The sequence below is a fragment of the Megachile rotundata genome, chromosome 2, assembly GCF_050947335.1.
Source record: "Megachile rotundata isolate GNS110a chromosome 2, iyMegRotu1, whole genome shotgun sequence".
Taxonomy (NCBI): Eukaryota; Metazoa; Arthropoda; class Insecta; order Hymenoptera; family Megachilidae; genus Megachile; species Megachile rotundata.
Window position 1 is genome coordinate 4,026,813 of NC_134984.1, and position 26,052 is coordinate 4,052,864.

Sequence of the window (26,052 nt, forward strand, 5' to 3'; positions counted from 1 at the left end):
CAGTTTATTCAAACCTTAGTGTAATAATTCCTTAGCGCATCCTTTTCGATACGTATTTTTCCCTGTTTCTAACAAAATATATTAGTTTTTGGATCGAAGTACCTGGGGAAATAAAAAAAATTAAAAAAAAAAAAAATAGAGAAGTTTGAAAAAAAAGTTATATTTTTTTACCATAATTTTCGTATAAAAAGTTAAATATCTTTTTTAATTTTTAATGAATCAAAAAAAACTCAGGTACTTCGACGTTAAATCTATATAAGAAGCTACAGTTAAAATTTCAAGTCGATTGAACAAAAATTGATTGAGTTCTACTGCGTGCAGATTTCAAAAACACGGTTTCGAGAAAAACGCGTTTAAAGTTTTTGGTATCAATAACTTCTCAATAACTTTAGACATTTTTTACATACCACTAATCAGCAATGCCAGCCCCATACAGTTGCCCTTCTGTGTTGATATACGCTTTGTTTCTGGTGTCACGTCCTGGCGTGATACAGATTATGCGGAATAAATCTTGTGGGATTAGAAACGAATTTTTGCAGGCTTTTGGTCACGCGGCACTTTCGTCCGTCGTTCCGACCAGGACTCCGGGGAAGAAAATTTATTTAACGGAAAATTTTGCGCCGCTGTGAGCGTTTTCACACGATAACAATTGTATCTGGGGTCCACTGGAGGAATATTTTCTAACGGCGGATATGTCGCCTTGAAATCGATGCGATGAAGATTCCAGGAATCGACAGACTCTGTGACGACTGTCGAAGAAATTTGTTTATGTTCCGTAGCGACCACGTTGGAGAGCGTCGACGAGCGGAGCGATAACGCAGGGTTCGATTTCGCCTGACGCGGCTTGTTGTCCGGACGAATGAATCTGATATTATTTACTTCGCGCAGCTGCGTCTCGCTGATTATTTTAGGTGTATTCGAAGTACCGAGAATTTCTATCTCTCCCGCGGCTGAATTTATAATTAATTTGAATCACCGGAAAGAAAACCGTACTCGTACAAAATGTAAAATAGGATAAAATAAGTTGTAATCCACTATTGCTCAATCGACTAACAAATCCTATTACTGGGTCGACCGCGTAACCCGCGTTTATGACCCTCAGGTAGTTGAGAGGACAAGGGCAATGTGCGGCGCGTCCAGTCACCAGAGCCCTTGTTTGGGTGCAAGGATAGAAGCGTGCGGCTCGTCCAGACACCACTTCGGATATTTTAGGAAACAATGGAAAGTCGTCGGCGTGCGGCGCGTCCAGACACCACCGAGACGTTTGTCAAGGAGAGGATTGATCTATGAAAACAGAGCCGAGAGTCGCAAACACGTATTTGGTTCTCCGCGTTCCTGGTTTAACAAGCTTGACTCTATCTAATTATTCACCTTATTTTACCCTTTAAGATGAGCAATGATTCGCGAACCGAATTGCAGAAAACTCGAAATGAATGCAACTAGACAAAACCATTTGACGGAAGATTTAGAAAACCGTAATGGCTAAAACGCGAGATGAAGGATGTGAAATAAGTAGGAGAAATTCCAATTTACAATATATATATCGGAAAAATAATACAAGTACACAAAATCAACTAAATCTAAGGTCGCACGGTAACGCAATGATAGTTCTAAGTACAAAAATGAATATCGGAAAATAATTCTGAGTTCGAAGTCGGAGAACAGAAAATATTTCAAAGTGTCGCTTTATAAATTCGGAAAAATATCTAAGTTCGAATCGGAATTAATCGGAATAATTCTAAGTTCGAAATGAAATAGATCGGAATATTTCTAAGTCCGAAGTGAAATAAATCGGAATGATTCTAAGTTCGTATTGGAATAAATCGGAATAATTCTAAGTCCGTATTGGAATAAATCAGAATAATTCTAAGTTCGAATTGGAATAAAATGGATTGAGACTAAGTTCTGATCGTCGGAAAATAAAATGAGACTAAGTCCTAACTCGTCGAAAAATAAAATAGACTAAGTCCTAACTCGCCGAAAAATAAAATAGACTAAGTCCTAATCGCCGGAAAATAAAATGGACTAAGTCAGAAATGCCGGAGATGTGACCCTTTGCGCGGGTCCGGAGATGTGACCTGTCCGGAGGTCGGAATTGAAGTCCACTGACTGAGAGTGAGCTCTCTCGCGAGTCACCGTGGTTTCTCAATTGAATCGCGGTGGGAGTAGTCTCCCGAGTGGGGAGCGTTGCGCGCGGCGCGGTGACTAGATTTCCGCGGCTGGTCGCTGCCTGGTGGGGCGAATCATGCGCCGCCCATTGAAATTAGATTTTCTCTCTCTCGCGTACTTGGGATTTATCTGCAATAATAGGACTTCCTTATCCGCGGAAAGCGCGACTCTACTGGTCTTTACGCTCACGGACATTTTTGGAAGTATAACGCTCGGATTCGCATTCTTTAATTTTTCGCCGGGAATATATGTGTGACATTTTCACTCCTACCCTAAGGTGGATTATCACACGACACATCGAAATCGCAGATCCCGAGGAGAGAGACGTGAAAGAATATAATTTGATTGAATGAATGAATTTATAGAGGTTGAACAAACCACGCTGCACTTTTCTAATTTTAAACTTGACTCGAACTTTTTAGAGACTCTGGAATTTCTGACATCGCATTTCACGCATTTTATAAAGATTCCGCCGAAATACAAGATATTGAATTAAACGACTAATGACTCTATATAATAAGGAAAAATACTGTAACATAAATAAACAAAATATTATCTTAAAACTAACTCAAGACGATTCGCAGATCGTCACACTGGCCTTACAAGCTGCCAAATTGCCCCTTCGAGCCTCTTTTGCCGCATTTGTCATCGAGCACTCTGCGAGAGAAATTCTTGTGGCATCACTTTCAACGCAGAAATTGTAACAATTAGGCCCGATTTTCACACCAATTGTTTCCAAAACTTGAGCAAGGGATAGCAGACCGTCGTTAAATGTCATTTTAGCAATATCAGCTGCAATATCGACCAACATTTTACCGCCAGAACTACTTTTTGGAGCGATCGCCCACACTACACTGTTGAAGCTCTCATTTCTGTTTTGAGTATATCCACCCAAACAGCGCTCAAGCAGATCATCTCTGCTAAGATCTTGATAAATCGGCAAGACTGCTTTATAAACTTGATCACATATAGCTGGTTTGTGATTGTAATTTTTTAGGTCATTTTGAGCTTTCGAGCGTTGCCAAGAGCACCAAGATTCTTCTCCGATGCTGGGGCTTGTCATTTGTCGAAATCTTATGCTTTAATGTTGCCCAAATTTCTTTTCTCATTTTTTCTACAGAATCGACATTTCTGCGAATCGCAAGGCCATAAAAAATTGTTAACTCGTCGATTAACTTTCCAGTTAACTTGCCTTTACCTCCGAGGCCTTTCGTTTTTTTTTTTTTTCATTTATCGCAATCGTGAACCCATTCTTTTTTGAACGTGGTCGACACACTCCTTTTTTTTACTCTAAAATTTGCGTATGGTTGACTTTCCACGATTCCTTTGAAGGTTTTACTGTCGCCATCGCCCACATAATTAGAATATTTAAGGCCATAAAGCTCTTTGTTACGTGCGGGAAGCGCGCGTATAAAACCTCGAAGATATGTTTGCCCTAACAAAATTAATTGTTAACGGGACTTTATGTTTTTGTGGATCCGGAGACACGCTAGTCCCTTTCACAAGATCGCAATGTTTAGAGGAAATGACGGAGGCAATTAAAGAAATGTAAATCAAAATAATTAAAATATACAAAAGATTATATTTTGTATAATAAAATATGAAATGGTTAGAATGGTAGCGTATATGATATAATGTGAATTACAATGAATTAAACAAAAATATTGTAAATATCCGAGACGCGCAATTCGAAGATTTGAAGGAGAAGCAATTACCCAAATACAAAATAAAATTATAATCCAGTGAGGGAAATCCCAAAGTTAAATAATTAACTACTGATTTACTTGCAGAAGAATTCATAAAATAGCTGGAAGAACAAAGGAAACAACTCACCCAAAATATCTGTACTTGTATGAATTTATATTAGATATTTTTTTTTTTTTTTTTTATTTACCTCAAAAAACCAGCCAGTACAAGATTCAATATCACATAATAACGCAAATCGCTTTCGCAATAAACTAATTTTCTATCAACAAACATTTATCCACATTTCAATATTATCAGTAAATATTAAAAACCTTGTGTGAGATATCTAACACACGTATATCCATTACAGAAGAGGACTGAACTGAACTAAGCGCAAGACGACAAAAGGAAAAGAAAGAACGCAACGCAAACGCACGCCTATGTTCACACTATATAAACGCCCGCCACGTTTAATTTTACTATTTTACTAACAATTTAGAATAAATCAACCTCTTGTAAAATGTTTAATACCAACTGCGTCTGGTTTCTGGAGGAAGAACACACACACATGTAAGCGTTCCACCAATGAGAATTTTGAAAATGACCAATTGTTGAATTCAAATAAACTATAAAATAAAATTATACTTTAAAAATTAAAAAGAATAAACTTGAATATAATTGAATGGAAAAATAAAATAATAAATTGAATTAAAATTTAATGTGATTATTAACGTGATTATTTAACGCGAAAGTTTTACGTGAAGATAGAGTCTTTGTCTGAATTTTGCACTTTAACAAATTCAAGAACAAACTCGTCTCTAAACCACTTCACGGACCCTCGACACGCACCTCGCGATTATACACCGAAGAGTGTCGCAACTTGCACCTCTCGGAGAAGACCAGAGTGGGCCTAGTCTGAAATTGTTTATGTTGCATTGATATGCGCCTAACGAATTAGGCTGCGAGGCCAATGCGTAAGAGACCGTGATTCGCTAATTAGGTGGCGATGGTGGATGCATGTGTTCCTCCCTTGTCCAGCTCTTATCTTTCTCTCTTCCTATATAGTTCTTTCCTTTACTCTTGAGCTATGGATTGTTAATTAGCTATTGAATAATTTTACATACATAATCAATACAGTATAAAATGTTAATCTGTACACATTATAAAAATTTAGAATGAAACATTATCTATTTCGGTTTACAATTATTAAAGTCAAATTGCGCCCGGTACTGCGACTATTGTACGACTGATTGACGTATGCGTATTTATAATAGCGGTATAGTGAAATACTATGGGCAACTTATATAATATTGTAATGTTACAAAGATAATTTCTATTACAATTCTATATTGCGTCGCGGGCCCTTGAGAAACATTCCAGAACGCTTGGCGTTATCGGACCACACGAGTGTGACTTCCGTTTATATTTGGCAATTCGGAGAAGTAGAATGATCTAAGATTTTGGCCGTGGGACCACGTTGATTTCAAGGAAGGAATGTGGTATATTAACAATCTTAGTTTAGTCGCCAAAAAATAGTCTATCTAATAACATAAAAGACCGTTACTGCGTTCGATCAGGGTGTTCCCAGAATGCAATACGCATTATCGATACACATCCGGTCGGTCAAAACTATAAAGGAAATTTTGAAAAATATTCCTGTTCGGAACGTAACATCTTGCGAACGCGCGAACATTTCAACAGCTCCATCAACTTCCATCTTGCCAGAGGAGCCTTCGTGATTGGTTTGGCATTCGTTAGCATGACTCAATGACCACTCGTCGAATTCAGCAGTACCTTCTTTTGATGCCCATGTTTCGCAAGCTTTACAATACTTCGACTTTACTATTATATCAAGTACTTTACCAGTGTACCAGCCAATCAATGAAACGATACCGTACAAAGATGAAAATCCTCGCTTGCGCCAAGAACCGTCACCAGACACAGTGACACCTTCGGTTTCGCCCTTCTCAATCGACATATTTTTTTCTTGAATTGCAGCTTTTTTGCAAGAAATTTCACGAACAGCCGATGTAGCAACAACGAGACTTCTCAAAACTCTGTCATAAAAAGATTGAAATATGGGGCGAGGTAAGTCCATGAATACGCAAAACTTGATAATGCCATTCAAGCCGACACCAATAAGTTTAATAGCAAATATCACTCTTCAATTTATTTCGTAGGCATTGTTTATTAATGGGCACGAATTAATTGATTGCTGAGCACAATTTTCACAATTAACAACAACTTTTAATCCTAAGCCACGTGTACTTGACTCTGTGAAATGAACGTCCCCGCCACATGTTTTACACTGCACCAACGTTGAAATGGTATTTAAAACCATTGATAAACACACAATCCGATAAGAAAAAGTACTATCAACACTTACATCATAAGCATCTTTTAACAGTTTAAGTTTTTTTGCAGAGCTGCTAACAAAATTGTCATTTTTCTCAATCTCACTGGGGTTAGGAGGCTTACGATTAGTTATCTTGCTTCTTAGTCTTGATCTATAAGTACCCCGATCACCTTTTTTATTATCGTACACTTTTGGTAGAGACATGACTTAAACAAGTAAAAAATAACACTGTTATTCGTGAAAAAACAATAAATTTATACACGAACAGACGCACGCTCCGAAAATGCGAGGGAAGCAGCGGCGTCTTCTCAACGGTTTTACAGACGCTACATCTGATGGAATTTTTTTTTTTTTCAGCGCACCTATATGATAGAAAGAGAACTAATTTCAGTCGGTAACTTAATTTCAAAGAATAATAAAATTAAATGAGGAAGAAACTAAAAATAACAGAGTTGTGTTACCGACAGCGTTTTTCGGCTTTTAGGGAGCTCTTAGAAAAACGCTTAAAAACCTTCTAAAAAAAAATTTTTTAGCTGTAAACGAATTGGTATTATATTTTTGAGGGTCTAAAGGATTTTTTAAAGCCAAACAAAAATTCGATTTTTTGAAAGTGTCACAGTGGTGTTCCCCTTTAATTTCAGTCTTCCCGTTATACCCAACGCCTGGCCACAACATCACAGATCCTCCACCACACTGACGGCGACTTAAAATTCTTTTTTCCTTTCGTATATCGTGAAAATAATATTTCCAACCGTCAGGTCCATCTAAATTCATTTTCTTTTCATCAGTAAATAACACTTTTCGCCACTTTTTCTTCCACTGCAGATGATTAACAGCAAAATCCAGTCGACGCTGTTTGTGTATTACCGATAAAGGTGGTTTAACAGCAAATTTCTTCCGTTTCAAGTGCTGTGCCTTTTGTATAACTCATTGTACAGTCTTTACAGATACGTTCAAACGACATTCTGCTAAAATTTGTCTAGGTGTAAGAGCTGAATTTGATGCGCACGTTAAAATTGCTCTTTTATCTCTCGATGTAAGGGATGATCGTCTTCTAATTTTTTGGATTATTTAAAAAATTACGAATTACACATCTACTTCTTTTCATTTTTAGTGAAATTTGTTTTAAATTCTCTCCCTCTGCTCTTCTTTGAAGAATTTCTATTTTTTCCTCCTCAGATAAACGATTACCACGTGGCATTCTTTAAGTTTAAATGTTTTTACTAACGTTTCCTATGTTTTTATGTTTTATAATAAAGAAATCACTACAGCAGAGAATTTACAGTACGAAACACATGAACGCATTTAGATACAACAACTGTCTGTAGTTAACTAACCATTAGTGTCTTATAATTTTGTCCTACCCGAAAATCTTAACACTACATTTCTTGGTAGTACTTCGACGCTTTGTGATTGTTTATAAAGTTGTTAACATCTGAACAACTTGTTGAAAAATTTGTTGAAAAGGTAAGGAAATAATAGAAATAACAAATAGAATTGGGATTAATTAAATTATTTATTTACGAAAACAAAAAGTATACAATTCGTAATACAGTAACGACGACGATAATTGACGAGAATAATCGACGATATATAATACACAATAATATAATAAATATATAATAGATAATAACAATGAATACACGATATATAATAAACACAATAAGTAACGATATTGTATAATTGTTACGTGCGGGAAGCGCGCGTATAAAGCCTCGAAGGTTTGTTTGCCCTAACAAAATTAATTGTTAACGGGACTTAATGTTTTTGTGGATCCGGAGACACGCTAGTCCCATACGGGCCCTTTCACAAGATCGCAATGTTTAGAGGAAATGACGGAGGCAATTAAAGAAATGTAATTCAAACTAATTAAAATATTCAAAGATTATATTTTATAAAATATGAAACGATTAAAATGGTAGCGTATATAATATAATGTGAATTACAATGAACTGAACAGAAATATTGTAAATATCCGAGACGCGCAATTTGAAGGAGATTTGAAGGAGAAACAATTACTTAAATACAAAATAAAATTATAATCCAGTGAGGGAAATCCCAAAGTTAAATAATTAATTACTGATTTACTTGGCGAAAAATTCATAAAATAGCTGCAAGAATAAAGGAAACAACTCACCGAAATATCTGTACTTGTATGAATTTAGAATAAATCAACCTCTTGTAAAATGTGAAATGACGGCTGCGCCTGATTCCTAGGAAGAACACACACACACACACACACATATAAGCGCTCCACCAATGAGAATTTTGAAATTTACCAATTGCTGAATTCAAATAAACTATAAAATAAAATTATACTTTAAAAATTAAAAAGAATGAAGTTGAATATAATTGAATGGAAAAATAAAATAATATATTGAATTAAAAATTTAACGTGATTATTAACGTGAAAGCTTTACGTGAAGATAGATTCCTTGTCTGAATTTTGCACTTTAACCACTTGACATACAAATAAAATGCGCGTCGACGCGTCCGTAGAATACCAATTAATTTGGCCATTTAGGAACACTCATATACAAGCTCAGAAACAGGACGTTTTATTTTGAAATTTACATGCTTTATAACATTTAATAAGGTTGATAATTAATTAATACCATAAAATAATAATTTAATAGTTTTTTAACGTGTGATACTTCTCAAAGCATTGAGGAATATGTAGTGGAACGAGGCATGTTTTACACTGCCAAATCGTTTCACTCCTTATATTGTGTTTCATACACACATGGCATCTTTTTGCAGGATGTTGCTTTTTATTTGTCGCAGGTATGCGTTCAGGAAAATGTGCCCAATGTTTTGCTTGTAACCGAGTCGGGCTTTCACTTTGTGTCGGTCTGCCGCGTGTAGAATAGTTCGGAAGTGACAAATTACAGAGCATATCTTCTGCAAGATTCAATCGGAAATTTACAATCGATTGCTTTTGTGACGTAGGCAACTTGGAATATAATACATAAGCATTATAGATAGCAATATCAAACATATAAAAAAATATTTTTCTGTATCCTTTCAAACACTTTCGCATGAGAGGGAAACATGCAAGACGTTGGTCTTGCTTGTCGACACCTCCCATTCCACGATTGTACTCCAAAACACAGGTCGGTTTCAATACGGTTTCTTCTTCACCTCCCTTTTTTCTTCTTATTTTCCCCGTATCAACCATTCCTGCTCTAGAGTGTTTCGTGCTTATTACGTATATGTCATGCCAGCGTAAGGCCAGGATACCTCTACAAGACAGTGTTCTTACTTCTCCTTTTTTTAGCTTGTACGATGCCAGCTCCTTTGGCATATTTTTCCGATTTTTTCTTACAGTTCCAACAACATTCGTATTCTTTGCTTGCAAGATTTTGTATAAATTAGGAGAGGAATACCAATTGTCTAGGAACAAGGTATATCCTTTCCCTAAAATGGGTTCGGCTAGTTGAATGACAATACTCTCTGATACAGGTTCATTACTTCTTTGAAGTGCGTCTTGTCCTGTGTATATTTTAAAACGATAGCAATATCCAGAATTGGATTCGCATAATTTATAAAATTTGATTCCAAATCTCACTCGTTTGGGTGTTATGTATTGGACGTAATTTAGTCGTCCTCTGAATTTCATCAGGGATTCGTTTATGACTATATTTTCTTCCGGTGTGTATAACTCTTGGAACCTGGCATTCAAGAAATCCACCACGGGTCGAACCTTTCGTATTCTGTCTTCTGCAGAAATCGTCGTATTAGCCACGAAATGTAGGTAGTGCGATATAGCCAAAAAACGTTTACGAGGCATAACTTGCGAAAATATGGGTGTTTCTATTATTTTCCTTTTCGACCAATACATGTCTATTTTAGATTTTTTTGTTTGCGACATGATAATACATAACGCAAAATATGCAGTAAGTTCATCCTTTGTTACTGGATACCACTCTTCCTTCATTTTCGAATCCTCCTCCATTCTCGTTTGTGCTGCATATTTATTCGTTTCTCTAACTATTATTTGAAAAAAATCATCGCATAATACTTCTTTGAAAACACACAGAGTTGTTCCATTTATACCCAATCTTTGTAGAACTGAACAACTGATACCGGAAGTTGCTGTAAATTGTTTTATACTGACAATATTTTCCTCTTTTTTCCAATTCCATTCACCCTCTGCGTCAGAATCTTCACTGCTCGAAATAGGTCGTGCACGTTTACGCACTCTTTGTTGAATAGAAGTAGATTCACTTGAATTTGAAGCATCACTTGAATACCCAACAGTATGAACACTTTGATGACCATTTTCAATTTCACTATCACCAGTAGAGCAGCCTAATAGATTTTCATCGTCACTTTCATATAATGCATTCAACTCAAACATGTTGGGATAACTATTTCTGATTTTTACAAAATTCAGATACGTGCTATTACAAAATTCAGATGCGTGCGAGCTCACTGCTATACTGATTACCATTTTCATTGCGATTTTTTATATTGACCTACTTGCCGATGCGATTTTGTTATCGGTACTGATGAGAGGGGGAATGTATCTTCAACAATCTAAACAAAACAGCATCGATGCACGAACGAAACATCTAATTCAATAATATACTGTCCGGTTTTAGCCAAAAACAGTTCTTGACGTCTCGGAGACGTCAGAGTCTACAATGGCACATGAAATGGATGACGTCTCAGAGACGTCATTGTATGTCAAGTAGTTAACAAATTCAAGAACAAAGTCGTCTCTAAACCACTTCACGGACCCTCGACACGCACCTCACGATTATACACCGAAGAGTGTCGCAACTTGCACCTCTCGGAGAAGACCAGAGTGGGCCCACTCCGAAATTGTTTATGTTGCATTGATATGCGCCTAACGAATTAGGCTGCGAGGCCAATGCGTAAGAGACCGTGATTCGTTAATTAGGTGGCGATGGTGGATGCATGTGTTCCTCCCTTGTCCAGCTCTTATCTTTCTCTCTTCCTATATAGTTCTTTCCTTTACTCTTGAGCTATGGATTGTTAATTAGCTATTGAATAATTTTACATACATAATCAATACAGTATAAAATGTTAATCTGTACACATTATAAAAATTTAGAATGAAACATTATCTATTTCGGTATACAATTATTAACCCTTAACTAGGCGCATTAAAAAAATCACCAATTAGGCGCATGGGGTCTTGAGGGACCCTAAAAAAACATTGGGAAAGGAGTGTCAAAAAGAAATAAAACTTAATGTATTTTATAGTAATTAATATAGTTCTTTAATATAATAAACTTTAAGAAACGAAAACATAACTGGAACATTATATGTAATAAAAAAATATAAAATATATATCCTCTCTTTAAACTCATTTTTTTTGGCATGGCCGAGATCAACTTAAAAAAAATAATTAATCAGTCTCATCAGCGGATTCTTCTGTTCTGCACCCGACGCAGTAAACCCTCGAGTGTTGCTGACAAATAAATTTATGACATTTGAAGCATTTTGTTGGCACTTTTTTGTCGTCCTTTCTAGGACATGATGAACAGCGCTCGCGCTTAGCTGTCGATTGTTGTACCGTCTCGTCCACATCATGAACTTCGCGGAGCCGTTTCTTTGTTGTCGTTGGTACAGCACGTAGTTGTATGCGACGTTTTTGGTGATCTTCCACAAGTGCTGCTGCTAATTTTTTCAAAAAAATCCGTCTTGTATGTGTGATACTCTTATCAGTATTCGCTTTGTGTATGACAAATGCGTTGATGCCAGATAAGTTTATAAGATGAAAAAATACAGCCAGTGGCCATCTCTTTGTTCTTCTTCCAACATTATAATTGCTGCAAAGTTGGTCATTACAATCCACACCACCTTTGGTGCTATTGTAATAAGTAATTATTTCTGGCTTTTGAGCTCTGGCTGTTGTTTCGTCAATGGCGTTATCATTGTGCATGGTGGAAAGTAAAACAACAGCTTTCCTTGGCTTAGGAACATATGAGACTATAGTCATTTGATTATGAAATCCGAAAACTGAACTACATGTTGGTCTATTTTTGTTTGGCAAAAATTCAGTTGGGATATCAGGCTTCCTTTTATTCAATGTACCAACAAGAGTCAATTTATATTCAGGCGTTAGCAACTCCTTAGCCAGTTTTGTACTTGTGTACCAATTGTCAGTTGTTATGTTTCGACCGCTGCGTTTTATTGGTTCAACTAGACGTTTTACAATCTCATCTGGAGAATTGGATATCTGATATTCTCCATCTGGTTGTTTTCCAGAATAAACTTCAAACTTGCACAAGTAATATGTTTTCGAGTCCACCATTGCTTGAACTTTTATTCCGTACTTGTTTGGTTTATTAGGCATGTAAACCTTCCCTCTAAAGCGACCACGAAAACCAACCAACTGTTCATCGATAGTTACATTCTCGCCGGGGCAATAAGCAGATAAAAACTTACTCTCTATAATTTGACACAAATATCTTATCGCTGCCATATTATCAATTTTTAGTCTTTCCGCTCGATCTGACGTATTATCAAATCGCAGACATCTCAACAAAAATAGAAAACGTTTATAAGACATTGTTAGCCGAAACATTTCTACGCCTGATCCATCTTGTGCCCATAAATCAATAAAATTCAAGTGCGACCCTTTTAGGACTCCAGCCATAATCAGTAAGCCCAAAAATGCATTAATTTCCGTATCATCAGTAGAGGTTGCATCACGATCTCTTCCGAACTTTTCCTTTATTTTATCAATATATAAATTGGTATTTGTGACCAAAAGTTCAATAGCATCACTGTCAAAGAACAATTGGAAGCATTCAAGGGGAGATTTGGCGTTTCTTGCATACGCTTTGACTCCCGGTAAGTGAAGAATAATATTTTGTGCTCGGGTCCTTACTGCTTTCGATAATGGTACTTTAGACCATTTCACTTTCAGGCCATTTCTCTGAGTATGTCGAGATAAAAAATAGTTACCTTCCGATGGTTCAGGGATGTCTTGAATATTTTCGGACTCTTCAATTTCGCTTTCTGAATCATGAGCACTATCAATAGCGGTATCGTTTACCGTTTCGTCTTCCGAATCCGAACCAGCTACATCTTGCTCTTCATCGGACACTACCTCCAGCCATTGCAATATTTGTCTTTCGTTAGACATTACAAATCAGTAAAAAACTGAAAAAAGGTAAAAGGATCAAAATAAACTCAAAAATACATAAAGCAATTACGCAGTATAGAAATACACACATACAAAGAAAAATAATACACAATATCCTAATATAAACTAAAAGAAAACACAAAAGTAAAAATTAACATCCGCCAAAAAATGTAACGTAACTGGTCGCATGGGGTCAGCGCTCTAGAGAGCAGCGATACGTGCGCACGTGTTGATGTTCTGGACGCGACTAATTTGCGTACCCCGCGGGGAGTGAGGAAGCTAGAAAAAGCGTGAGCGCGCGGTAAGCACTGTAAAACATTTTTTTTTCAATTTAAAGTGGCCCTGACCCCATGCGCCTAATTAAGGGTTAAAGTCAAATTGCGCCCGGTACTGTGACTATTGTACGACTGATTGACGTGTGCGTATTTATAATAACGGTATAATGAAATACTATGGGCAATTTATATAATATTGTAATGTTACAAAGACAATTTCTATTACAATTTTATATTGCGTCGCGAGCTCTTGAGGAACATTCCAGAACGCTTGGCGTTATCGGACCACACGAGTGTGACTTCCGTTTATATTTGGCGGTTCGGAGAAATGAAATGATCTAAGATTTTGGCCGTGGGACCACGTTGATTTCAAGGAAGGAATGTGTCATATTAACAATCTTAGTTTAGTCGCCAGAAGATAGTCTATCTAATAACAGTAACAAAGACCGTTACTGCGTTCGATCAGGGTGTTCCAGAATGCAATACGCATTATCGATACACATCCGGTCGGTGAGAACTACAAAAGAAATTTTGAAAAATATTCCTGTTCGGAACGTAACATAATAAATAAACAATATATAATAAATATAACGAACGCTAACAAAACGATTTTCAATAATATAGATATTAAATAATACGAAATAACACTGTACAACAGCCAACTGATTTCGTAACGGCTACTATGAAATTGTAACGACTCTGGCACCTAGATTCAGATAATTACTAGCGCTAGTAAGGTAAAGAGCGGCTTTTACCAACTGAACGATTCGTTTTGGAAAATAACTAAATTATAAAGATTGTGGGATTCGTGTGGTGTGCGGTTAAGGAGTGAAATCCACAGGTCAATATCTTTCAACAATAAGGTTTATTCAATAAAATAACAAAGATGATGAATTTAACAAATAACAAGTAACAAATAACAACAAAATATGAAAAGTATACTGGTTTGATCAAAAGAAACTAAATAGACTTTGATATAATATTGATAATAGAAATAATAGAACTTGGTAAATTAAACAATATGTAATAGATAATTGTGAATCTAACTAAATCTGATTCTCGCTAGTTAATACTTTATTTTATTTCGTACCTAAGTCTGACTTCGCTTTTATATAATTAACTGAATTCGGTTTTCTATAAGATTTGATTCTTGGTTTCGAACGCTATCGCAATTACAAAGTTTATCTTGATTGATACGTTTGTAGTTTATATAATGAGTATTCTTTACGGAATTATTAATATTAGCGCGTGATAGTCTACCGCAGCGAGGAACACGACTTAAGTGTGATTCTCTAAGTGTACCTAAATACGCTTTCGCAAAGTTAGACAGATTAATGATTTTATCTGATATCTAACGCGGTGTAGTCGACTACTGAGATTACGCTAATGACAGAACAATATTCTTTTACTAATTCAAGTTCAAAATTTATTTGAATCTAAATGAATTAATTACTCGGAACAGTTACTCTTTCTTAATTTGTCTTGACAACTAATTGTCCATGACCCTTTTCGTCAAAACGAACACTGACAGCCAAAACCAGATCGCTTAATTGGGGAGCCTGTTGTTCACTGGCTGCTAGAACGACCCAACGATACAGGAAAAGGGTGAACAGTATAAGTTCAACAGGGTAGCAAATCAATTGATTCTAATATAAAATCGTGATTGCTGAACTGCCACCCAAAAGACACGGGTTTCAGAGACCAAGCCGCTCAAATGGGAAGCCTGCGTTAGCTGGCTACGAAACTACCCAGAGCGAACTCCGAGAATCTGACGGCGCGTTAGCAATCCGACGAAAAATCAAATTTGAGTAGCTGAGGGCTATCGTTTCGATATCTTAGCCTTTCTTGGCGCTAAGTATAGCACTCTCCTAAAGGAGTTTCAGATACGAGACTGTTTGAATGGGGAGCCTGTTGTTCACTGGCTACTAGAACGACCCACGACCAAGTATCCAAATGGCGTATACCCGCTTTACCAGTCAAGTATTAAGAATCGTTGCGGCTCTTCACAGCGAAAACTGTTCCGGTTATACTTATCCAGGAGAGTTCTAGCTGGCTCGACTTCGAAAACTGTTCTGCGATTTTAGCGAACTCCGCTCGGCCTTTTATACTCGCCAGCCTGGCGAATTCTCGGAAAACCCCCATAACGTCGAAATATATAATTATCGTATAAATTCGTAATTAGACATTAATTGTACAAACGAACGATTTAATTACATTATTAATATCACATTCTACATAATGGTTTATATTCCTGACATAAAAATAGTAATTTAATAGAGTTTTAATGAAATTGCATTTTCTATCTCTTTCTATGTACTACGCACGACTTCTATACGGATCGGAGCTAAATGTATAAGCATAGGATGCTTCTAGAACATTCCATTGAATAATATTATAATTTACAATATACTCTGATTAACTGATTTGCATTAACTGATTTGTTCAACTAATATTTTTTGATAATTAATAATATCGAAATTATAAAATGTATTTCTATCCTTCTCTAAGCTTTGCTAGGATTCCAGGAAATTCGGGGCTAGCTTCGCAGCACGTAGGCACATAGCATTGCGGAATACATTTATTACAATAGCCTATAAAATAATACATTAACTTGTTTTAAATAAATTAACTTAACATTTGATTAATTTAATGAAACATATTACTCTTGTTGGATTGTGTGGATCAATAAACAACACTGAGGTTAATATTAATAATGAATATATTTATATGTAAGTGGTATAAGCCATAGTCGGTAGTGCGTCCGCTCACCTTGGAGTCTTACAGGCAAGAAAAAGTGTAGAGTACAGTACAGCATAGTCTGACTCCACGAAGTATAGTATGTGCTTAGAGTATATACGCGAGGCATGCGGCACTATGCTCGCGTTCGCTCGAGTTTGTCTCGTTGTACGAAATCGTCGACAACCAGTAGATGGCGCGACGAGTACCATTTTGTGTATTACGACTATTGTAAATTCACATATTACAACAACTCTTTTTAAATTAGAAACATAAAATAATGATTAAAATTAAGAATATTGATATATATATATATATATCTAATGATTACCGACTGTCAAAGCTAAATACACAGGATAACTGATATATGTATAATGTACCGTCGGTAACAGTTTATTATTGTCGGTAACTAAACTATTGGTGGGTAATTGAATTGAGCACAGAACTGCCATGTTGGTGATGAAAAGTAAAAAAACTCTGCCAGGGATGTTACACCTTCCCCCTTATGAAGGTCTCTGGTCCTCCAGAGACTGTTGTTTGGCGAATTTGTCAATTATGCATTTCGTACAGCGACAGTTGTCCTTGCTGTTCCTTGGTGATACAGCTCCTCGCCCGAACAGCCATAGCGATTTCCAGTATTTTCGCCTTGGGTCCTGAGGATTGTCTATTTGTTTATATTCTTTGAACGGGGGATCGGGTATTTCAATTTCGATCAGTTTCCACTTATTAGTGGATTCTTCCTGAATTATATGAAAATTATGATCTGTTTAATTATATATGTGTATATTTTAATATATTTTGATTTACCTGGCTTAAATTCTTCTTCATTTTAGCTTTAAGATTTCTTAATAAGACTTTCTTGCCTGCTCTTCTCGACATTTCGACAATACTAATATGGCGTCGTTTTGTTCATTGAAGCATTGTTAATAAAATGTATATATTATTTATGTCCTTTCCCTTTTTTTTTTCGTGTTATTAATTTAATTATACGGGTAATAAATTTGTACACCGTTATTTATCAGAAATAATCAACAAAATGAATTTATTTATATAATACAAAAAAAATAAATTAAAATTTCTCTTCTTTCTTCTTTTTTTTTTTTATTTTTTACAAAATATAGTTAAAAATATATATATCTTCTTAATGAATATTGTAGTGAATTTGGGGCCCAATGTTCTCTATTTCCACGATCGGATATATGTCTTGTATATTTAGCTCCCGGATATTCCTGATGCACTGCATGTGGAGACCCCGCGGCATAGCTGCCCTGGCGATGAGGCACTCCTGTGCTGAATAGTTCCAGTCAGCCTTCTTCGGGAATGCTGGCTGTAGCCCGGTGTGTTTTCCCATTATTGATATTGTCACGAGTAAAGCTAGCAAGAACACTGCGATGCTGCGGGTATACTGTCTGATGCTCGAATGCCATGATTCTGCTCTGATCACGCTTATATTACCAGGGTTTGTTATGGTTATAGATGGGGGTGTTTCGACTGGGGATGTTTTAGTTACGATATGAACCGCCGCGGTGGATGTCTTTTCAAACATTCTCACACAATCCGTTCGTATCGCTCTCGTCTTTCCACTCACGCTTGTCTTAATGACATCACTCGATGACACTTCTACGACCTCGTAGGGTTCCACGTGTTTTCTCTCATGTCCTGAAGTACTTAAAACTATGACGCGATCGTCTACCTTAAAGCTCGCTACGTGTGTCTGAGTGTCTCGATACTGACGAGCCCTCGTGTTACGGCCAGGGGTGTCCAGTGAAATAATATGCTATTTCACTCGCCTCGCTGACTGTATCCTTTAATTATTTTTGCTCAGCTTTCGGGTTAGCGTAGCTCGCCGGCTTACGTCGTGGCCCTGGGTCCCGTGGAAGCAGCTGTTGTTGGAGACGTTGAAGTATTTCTATGTCCTCGTCGTAGCTGTTAGCCTCGTCTTGCGTGATTTATCACGGAAGCTCGGAGGTTGCGATAGTATAGTTCAAGTCGTGCAGGTATTAAAGATTGAAGACAACAGTATAATTATATAATTGTATATTCTCCAATAATAAACCCTCAATTGTATATAGGTAGATATGTGCATTGCTCCTTTATAATATATTCTTATGCTTACTCGCTCGACGAAATGGGTAAGTCGTTTACGACTCCCTAGGAATCAGGCTGGGCTGATGTGATACTGGATGACTGGACGGGCCTCAGGCAGGATTACCTAGCACTGAGGTTACCGGTATGCAGACTAGGGCGGACTGGCGCCAACTGACTCTGGGTGGTAAGGAATGAGCTGGGTTTTATAGTGGTTGAGGACAAAGGAAATCATTCTAGAAGGTTCTGGCTGATGTAAGAGGATGTTATGGCTAGGTGTCGATAAGGATATTCTGATTAGTCTATCTTGAAGGATGTTTGTAAGACGAGATGTAGGAGTTGTCGTGAGAGGATGTTATGGTCTGTTGTCGATAAGGGTATCATGATTAATTTGGTTAGAGGATGTTTATGAGTTGGATTATCGGGAGGATGTTTATGGGATTGAGTTCGAGGAAAGGACTTATCTTGTGGGAAAGGAATGTCGAGCGGTTCCTACGCTACTTGCTTACATATTGTTCCCTATCTCTATATGATTAACTATGGTTAAACATGGCGTGAATAATGTCTTACGGCTAAGGTTACATACATGTCTTACACTCTATGGTTACATACGTATCTTATATTCTATGTCAACGTCGGAGGCCCGACGTCACACTCGTTCGTGCTCTCGCCATGTTTTCTCGTGCGCCTACTATCGTGTGAGAAATCTTTGTATCTAAGTTTTCTAGAAATTCATTGTATGCCTCGTCCGTGGTTGTTGCTAGAGTTTCACCTGCTGCAGGGGCCCGGGCAGGTTTCCCGAAAACTAATTCGTGAGGAGCGTATTGAGTTCCCTCGTGAACATTGATATTAAACCCAAACATCGCCAAGTTCAACCACTTATCTCAGTTTTCTTTTTGTACAAATGGTTTCAGATACTCCGCCAGCGCCACGTGTGATCGTTCGATAGATCCATTCCCTTAGGGAAGGAAGATGGTAGTTTGGAAGTGGGCTATTTTGAACTTCTTCGCGATTGCTTTTACTAATGCGTTGAAATTTGCGCTTTGATCGGTCAAGATCGCCTTGGGTGCCCCGAAGCGGCAGATGAAGTGATTTACGAACGTGTCGGCTGTCTCAGCCGCCGACGCTTCTCGGAGAGGAATGGCGAGTGAATACTTTGTAAGAAGATCCTGAATGATTAAAATGTGCCTATTTCCCATGTTCGTACGAGGGAGAAGACCGATTGTGTCAAACGAAACCTTGTCAAAGGCTTTACCCGCTGTGTCAGTCAATACAAGTGATTGCCGATTTCCCATTCGTGTTAGTTTCTGTAGTTGGCAACTAGCACACGTGTTTAACAACATCCGGATGTCATTCCTCAAAGTCGGCCAATTATATTTTCCCCTAATTTTGCGATATGTTTCCTCGAATCCCTTATGTTCTCTTGAGGGCGAAACGTGAATTTCAGTGAGTAGCTCCTGTCGTCTGTCTTGTGCGGGTATACGAATTCCATTAGAACACGCGAATATTGTTGTCCCCGTTCCCTCGAACAAGTCTACGATTGCCAGTGCTGTGTAGGTCCAAGGGACCGTTGCGAAGTTTGTACGCGATATGCTGATGGATGTTAATTTCAATTCGTCCGAAACGCTATTCAATGATTGGATGCACGCCAGGATGCCATCAGGAGATGGTTCCTGGGCTGCGCTCAAGGTTACCGGCAATAGGATGAGGTTATGTGCGCCGTATTTAATGACGCGGGGAGTGATGCACCCCAAATCGCTAGGTATTCGGAGTTTGTTTTCGTTTACTAAATCTATGCTTCCTTGGTCCAACGGATGTTGATCTACCGTGACAAACACGGCTAAATTATCTTGTCTCATAATTAGTCGGTCCCGGACGTTCATTATCGTTGGGATTATTTGTCTGACGCGGTTATCGCTGTCGTCGTCGTCCAAGTCCGATGTCTCGGTGTCGATTTCGTCCATCTCGTTATTTGAGGTCGGTGCAGGTGGCCGCGATGGCGGCTGCTCAACTTGGATTAGATGGATTAGAATGAATAGGGAGGACCGGTACTGGGTTTCGCGATAGCGCGTATGCATTTACGTTATATTTCCCCGCTTTGTATATGACTGTAATCGTACTCGTCTAGTTTTAGCCGCCAGCGAAGGAGTCTCGACGTTGGATCCTTCACTGTCCTCATCCACACCAACGGTCTATGGTCTGTAACGAGGTTGAACTTCCGTCCGTATACATAGGGTCTGAAATGTCGAACGGCGTAGACGATTGCCAGGCATTCCTTTTCGATCGTGGAATAGTTTATTTCCGCCCCCTACAATAATTGTGACATATACGCTATCGGCTGATCTTGACCGATTTCTCCCTGACTTAAAATCGCACCTATCGCGTGCCTGGACGCGTCCGTTGTTATATGGAACGGTTGGCTGAAATCGGGATATCGAAGCACCGGTTAAGTGGCTAATCCTTCCTTAAGGGGTAACGCCACTCTAGAATTTTGAAAAAGTCGATTTTTCTTTTTTTTTTGCTTAAATGATGCTTTATTATGTGTAGAATATGAGAAAAAAGTTTTAAGTGGGGGGCAGGTCGGAAACACGAATTTTTTTAAGTGGACAGCAACCACTCTGTGGTTGGCTCAGCGTAACTTGTGGATACGCGCACAATAACACTGTTTAACACGAATTTTGTTTTCTAATACCCATTGGGTGATCGTTGTAGAGTTTCTCGTCCTGAACAAGAATCCGAAAACCGAATTGCTCTGTTACCCTCAGTTTTTGAAAAACACGAGCTTTTGTAAAAACACGTGTTTTGGGTAGAAAATGCGATATTGCGAGAAAACTAAAAAAGCTAGGACATTCAAATTAATTTTAAAAGATAGACGAGAGTGTCCCGAATAAATTGGAATATATAGTTGTTATATTGCATAATTCTAAATAGGTGTAAATATTGATGAAAGTCTAAAAAACGGCCGTTGTACGCATTTCCTATGTATTATTTTTGCATTTTTAGAAAAAGTTATTTATGTAGTGCGAATTCGCTATACAGTATCGAATTCTATAGATATTTCTGATGAAGAAACTATGCGGGGTAAGTGTTGTAGCTGTATGCAATTCCAGTAAATCGAAAAAATATCTGCCGGGAGCACGGACGCGGCGTTTTGCCGCCAGACGGCCATAGCTCGCTCTCCTCGCCAAGTCAGTACCGTAGTTACGCGCAATCAACATCAATGATGGGGCTTAATATACATATTATATATTTCTTTTTCTTTTTTTTTTTTTTTAACGTGGGGGAAATCTTCGAAAGATACCCCGGGCCCTGGGGGAGGGCGCGGGGTTATGCCGGATTCTTACCGGCTAAAACCCCCACGGTAGTCCTATGAAATCTGTTTATAATATAGAAAAAATAAAATGTATACGATAGAAACTTACCTGCAGCGAGTGAATTTAGGAATGTTTTCGTCTTGCCTGACGTTTGTATCCCGCATCTTTGTTGTCCTGCATTAGAGTCCAGCAATAATCCGCTAACATTGCACACGATTGTTTTCCTTGATAACGTTTTTCCATTTTGTAAATGTCTTGATGAAAACGTTCTCCATGCTCATCACTCACGTCACCGAGATTTTGCGGAAAAAAGTTCAAATGTGAATGTAAAAAATGCATCTTTAGTGACATGTTGCAGCCAAGTTTTTTGCATGATTTTAAAAGTTTATTGACTAATGAAACATAATTTTCTGCTCTGTAATTTCCGAAAAAGTTTTCTATGGTTTTTTTTAAAGGCAAGCCACACTGCCTTTTCGAAGTTATTCAGTTTTGCAGTGAAATTGTCATCATTCACGAGGTCTCTAATCTGAAGACCAATGAATATTCCCTCTTTTATTTTTCCCTCGGATATTGATGGAAACTTTTCTTTCAAATATTTAAAGCCGGGTCCTGATTTGTCCATTGCCTTGACGAAATTTTTCATTATACCTAGTTTGATGTGCAGTGGTGGTAGACAAACGTTTTCCGGATTAATGAGGTTGTTGTGTTGTATATTCTTCTTGCCAGGGATGTGTTCTTTTCGTGGTGGCTAATCTTTTTTAATATAATGTTGCTCTCTTGCTGTCCCACTCGCAAAGGAAACAACAATGTTTCGTATAGCCGAATTGCAGGCCAAGTAATAATCCTATTACTTTTAAATCTCCACAGACCTTCCAATTATATCTTACATATTTTATATGGGATATTAATTTTTTGAGAGTGTCATAACTTTCTGTCCTATGTGTGGAGTACGCGATTGGAATAGAAGGATATTTATTTCCAATATGTAATAGCACGGCTTTTAAGCTGAGCTTTGATGAATCTATAAACAATCGCCATTCATTCGGGTCATGTTCAAAACCTAATGCTCTTATTAATGCATTAATATCGGTACAAAAGTGTAATTCGTCCTCTGTTTTAAGATGTTCTACTAAGACATTATTTCTGGACCTGTAATGCGTTACTTTCGTTGTGTGTTCCAATAAATTCCACTGTTGTAATCTTGATCCTAAGAGTTCTGCCTGCTCCTTCGATAACTGCAAATCGCGTACCAAGTCGTTGAGATCACACTGCGTTATGAGATGTGGCTTTTCTGAGGGAGAGGGAGTGTTTCTGTCCGATTCTTTCGATTCTCCAATTTCTATTTCCATATCTTCATCCAAGTCTGGTATGGTTGATGGTGGAACTGGTACAGGTAAATCTTCGCAATGTGGAACAGGCCGAACAGCAGAAGGCACATTTGGATAAACGATTTTCTTTTTGCGCTTTTTATTGATGCCAGAAATCTGACATAAGCAAAAGTAGTGGATTTCCTCCATACCATTGGAATCGCGAATGGCATAGATTTTCGTTTACCCCTTACCCAAGCCAGAAGGGTCGTTGCACAACGTTGGCAACAAACGTGTGGAGCCCACTGCTTATCCTGATCACTAAGAGCACATCGAAAATAATGTTCATACGCGAACTTTATCAGAGGTGTTACACTTCTACACTGAGATCGTAGAACTACCTCCCCACAAATATAACAAAAAGAGTCTGGCGAATTTAAACACGATCGCGACATTATTACTTTACACAAAAAACATTATAAAAAACACTATAACTTACAAATATTTGTAAGATTATAATAACTATAAAAATAACTATAACTATAACTATAATGTTACGTACGGGTACGGTTGGAATGAGCGAGAAAGAAGGAACGCTCGGAAGTGTTAAAAAGTACCTTTATTCTATAGGGTTATATATCTGATACATTTGTTCGCACCATTCATATAGCTCGAGCGGTGCTGAACCGCCCCATATTTCGTCGTGGTGTTTTATAAACGTTTTTAAAATGGGGACTGGTATTTCGTTATGCTGCGCGACTTTGATAGCTGTTGCAGTGTCTAAGATCTCTGGAGGAGGAGAGGGGGTCTTCCTTTCCTCCTCGTCGCTAGAGATTATTATAATTTCGGGCTCGCGGTCCTGAATTGAAATAGTCGCGGCTATTGAATGAGGGGGACAGGGAGGTTCCGGCTCGACGGGGGGCTGTAGTTGGGGACGCGAGGTCTTCTCACGTCTTTTCCGCCTTTCACGTCGGAGTCTCTCCCTTACTCCTCCTTGACGTTGCTTCTTATTGGGTCTCTTAGTGCGAGTGCGGTTGGGGTATTTCGAGGTCTATATGGAAATGAACTTTTAGATACAATCCAGAATTAATCGTAACGACGAAGCTAAGACTGATGGTTCACCTTAATTTGTTCCATGTTGGATCAACTGCGCTGCCTTACGCTCAAGCCTCAAGCTGCTGCCTCGAATCGGTAGCCTGGAAGCACCTACCAGATGCAGGTAGCCGTCCGGGAGCCTCGGTAGCTCACCAGGACTGACGAACCTGACAATCGGGTGCTCTTGGGGCTAACCAGTATTTAAGGCAGACACTGGGGGGCGTTGGGGCGGCCCTGTATCCAAGGAAAAGATTAAGTATGGTTTACTGACGCGTACCGTATATCAATTGACGGTAGTGACTATGAGGATTGTTCGCGCTATACCACAACCGCACTTGGTAAATCCCCGTAAAGCGACTTCGATATACCGACTTCCGACGTCCGAGCGTCAATCGAGGATAAGGGGAGGCAAGTGGAAAGAAAACCGAATGGACAAAACAATTATTTAAAGACTTACGTGTAGTTATGATCTGCTGCGAACGACTGACTAACTGACTGTACTGCTGTTGATTGTAACTGATTGAATTCTTGTTGACTGTGACTGATGGCGACTGACTGACTCTTGGGCCCGTATATTAATGCGCGCTTATCGCCTCAGGATGCGCGATTGGCGCTGGCGCTGCGTGGGACCAGGTGCCCGACGCTTTTTTGTTGACACCGTATGCAACTGAATATCGTTGCGGATTAAGCATCTATGCAACCGTTGGGCGACGGATGGTAAAATATCGTATATCGGCTGGAGCGAGCTTATCGGGCACGTACAATTGGTCGTATATCTAATTGCCTAAATGCTTGAGCAGCGTCTTTAGTTCGTTGATCACGCATTACATATTGTGTTGCTCTATGTTATAAAGTGCTGATGATGTGTCAGCGTTTATAAAAGAATAAGCGCTGATGCGGCCTTATTATCCGCGTGGACTTAATGCATAACTGTCGTTCGCAGCGGACTTGGGATTTTACCCAAGTTGTAATATTAGTGTGCGTATATGCGAGAAAAAGAAAAAATATGGGTAGTGGGGAGGAGGTGGAACGTAATAATAATAACTATAATAATAACTATGATAACTATAATTACAATAACTATAATAAGACAAAAACACGCTATTCACTATAATTAATCACAATGTATGCACTAAAGTGTTTGTACGATCGAAACTCAACCAAAGACTCTTAATGTGTTCCATTCACACTGTTCGTTAAAGTTGGAAACTAAGATCGTTTTAATGTTTCGCCGCCGAAATCTCGGATACGAATGTTTTACTGTTTGACTGTTGTTACAAAAATTTTCCTGTTAGAGTTAAGAAACGTGGTACATACAAGTAAACTCGTGTGGGTGTGTTTGAAGGGGGTAGTTTTCTGTGATTCGTTTAAAAAATTCGTGGTGAGGGTTATTAAGTGACCGCCTACATGTGACGTCATGAAATTCGGGAAAAACCCTGAAATGGTCATGTCGATAGTTTGGTTTATTGTCTGAACCCTTGACCTTAGCAAGCAATAAAATTAGGATGCGCCTAGACGTTGAGAAAACATGTTTTTAGAGACAGCGAAAAGCTAAAGAACTATTACCGGTAATAAACGCAGGCAAACGGTAACTTTAAAGAAACTCGCAGGGTTCGTAAAGGCTTCATGAGTTTATTGCTGCCCTAGAGGGTTCAGAATTCGTAAAAACGACAGTTATACTGTTTAATGGTTTTTTACAAATATTAAAACATTGTATTCTTTATGGAAATTAACGGACGCGGTATCTGAGAATCGTTAAATAACTCAACGCTATTTCAAACTGTGAACAATATGGTTTATTTAGCAGGCAACTTTCTATTGTATACATTGTATTTTTTCTATATTATAAACAGATTTCAAAACTGTCCTCAATCATTTGATTTTTAAATTTTGAGTTATAATATTT

The 26,052-nt window shown here is 38.1% G+C and overlaps 1 protein-coding gene, 1 long non-coding RNA gene and 1 pseudogene across 2 annotated transcripts in view; 1 reads left to right on the top strand and 2 right to left on the bottom strand.

The window, feature by feature from the left end:
- LOC143264014 (uncharacterized) overlaps window positions 1-26,052 on the top strand; it is a 55,622-nt gene that overhangs the window by 9,632 nt on the left and 19,938 nt on the right. The window lies entirely within an intron of this gene.
- On the bottom strand, window positions 410-6,495 carry LOC105663077 (uncharacterized; annotated as a pseudogene).
- On the bottom strand, window positions 23,540-24,310 carry LOC143266610 (uncharacterized). Its single transcript, XM_076542027.1, has 2 exons — window positions 24,174-24,310; window positions 23,540-24,102 (listed from the first exon to the last, which is right to left on the bottom strand). The coding sequence occupies exons 1-2, from the start codon at window positions 24,186-24,188 to the stop codon at window positions 23,671-23,673; spliced, it is 447 nt and encodes a 148-aa protein (XP_076398142.1). The 5' UTR covers window positions 24,189-24,310; the 3' UTR covers window positions 23,540-23,670.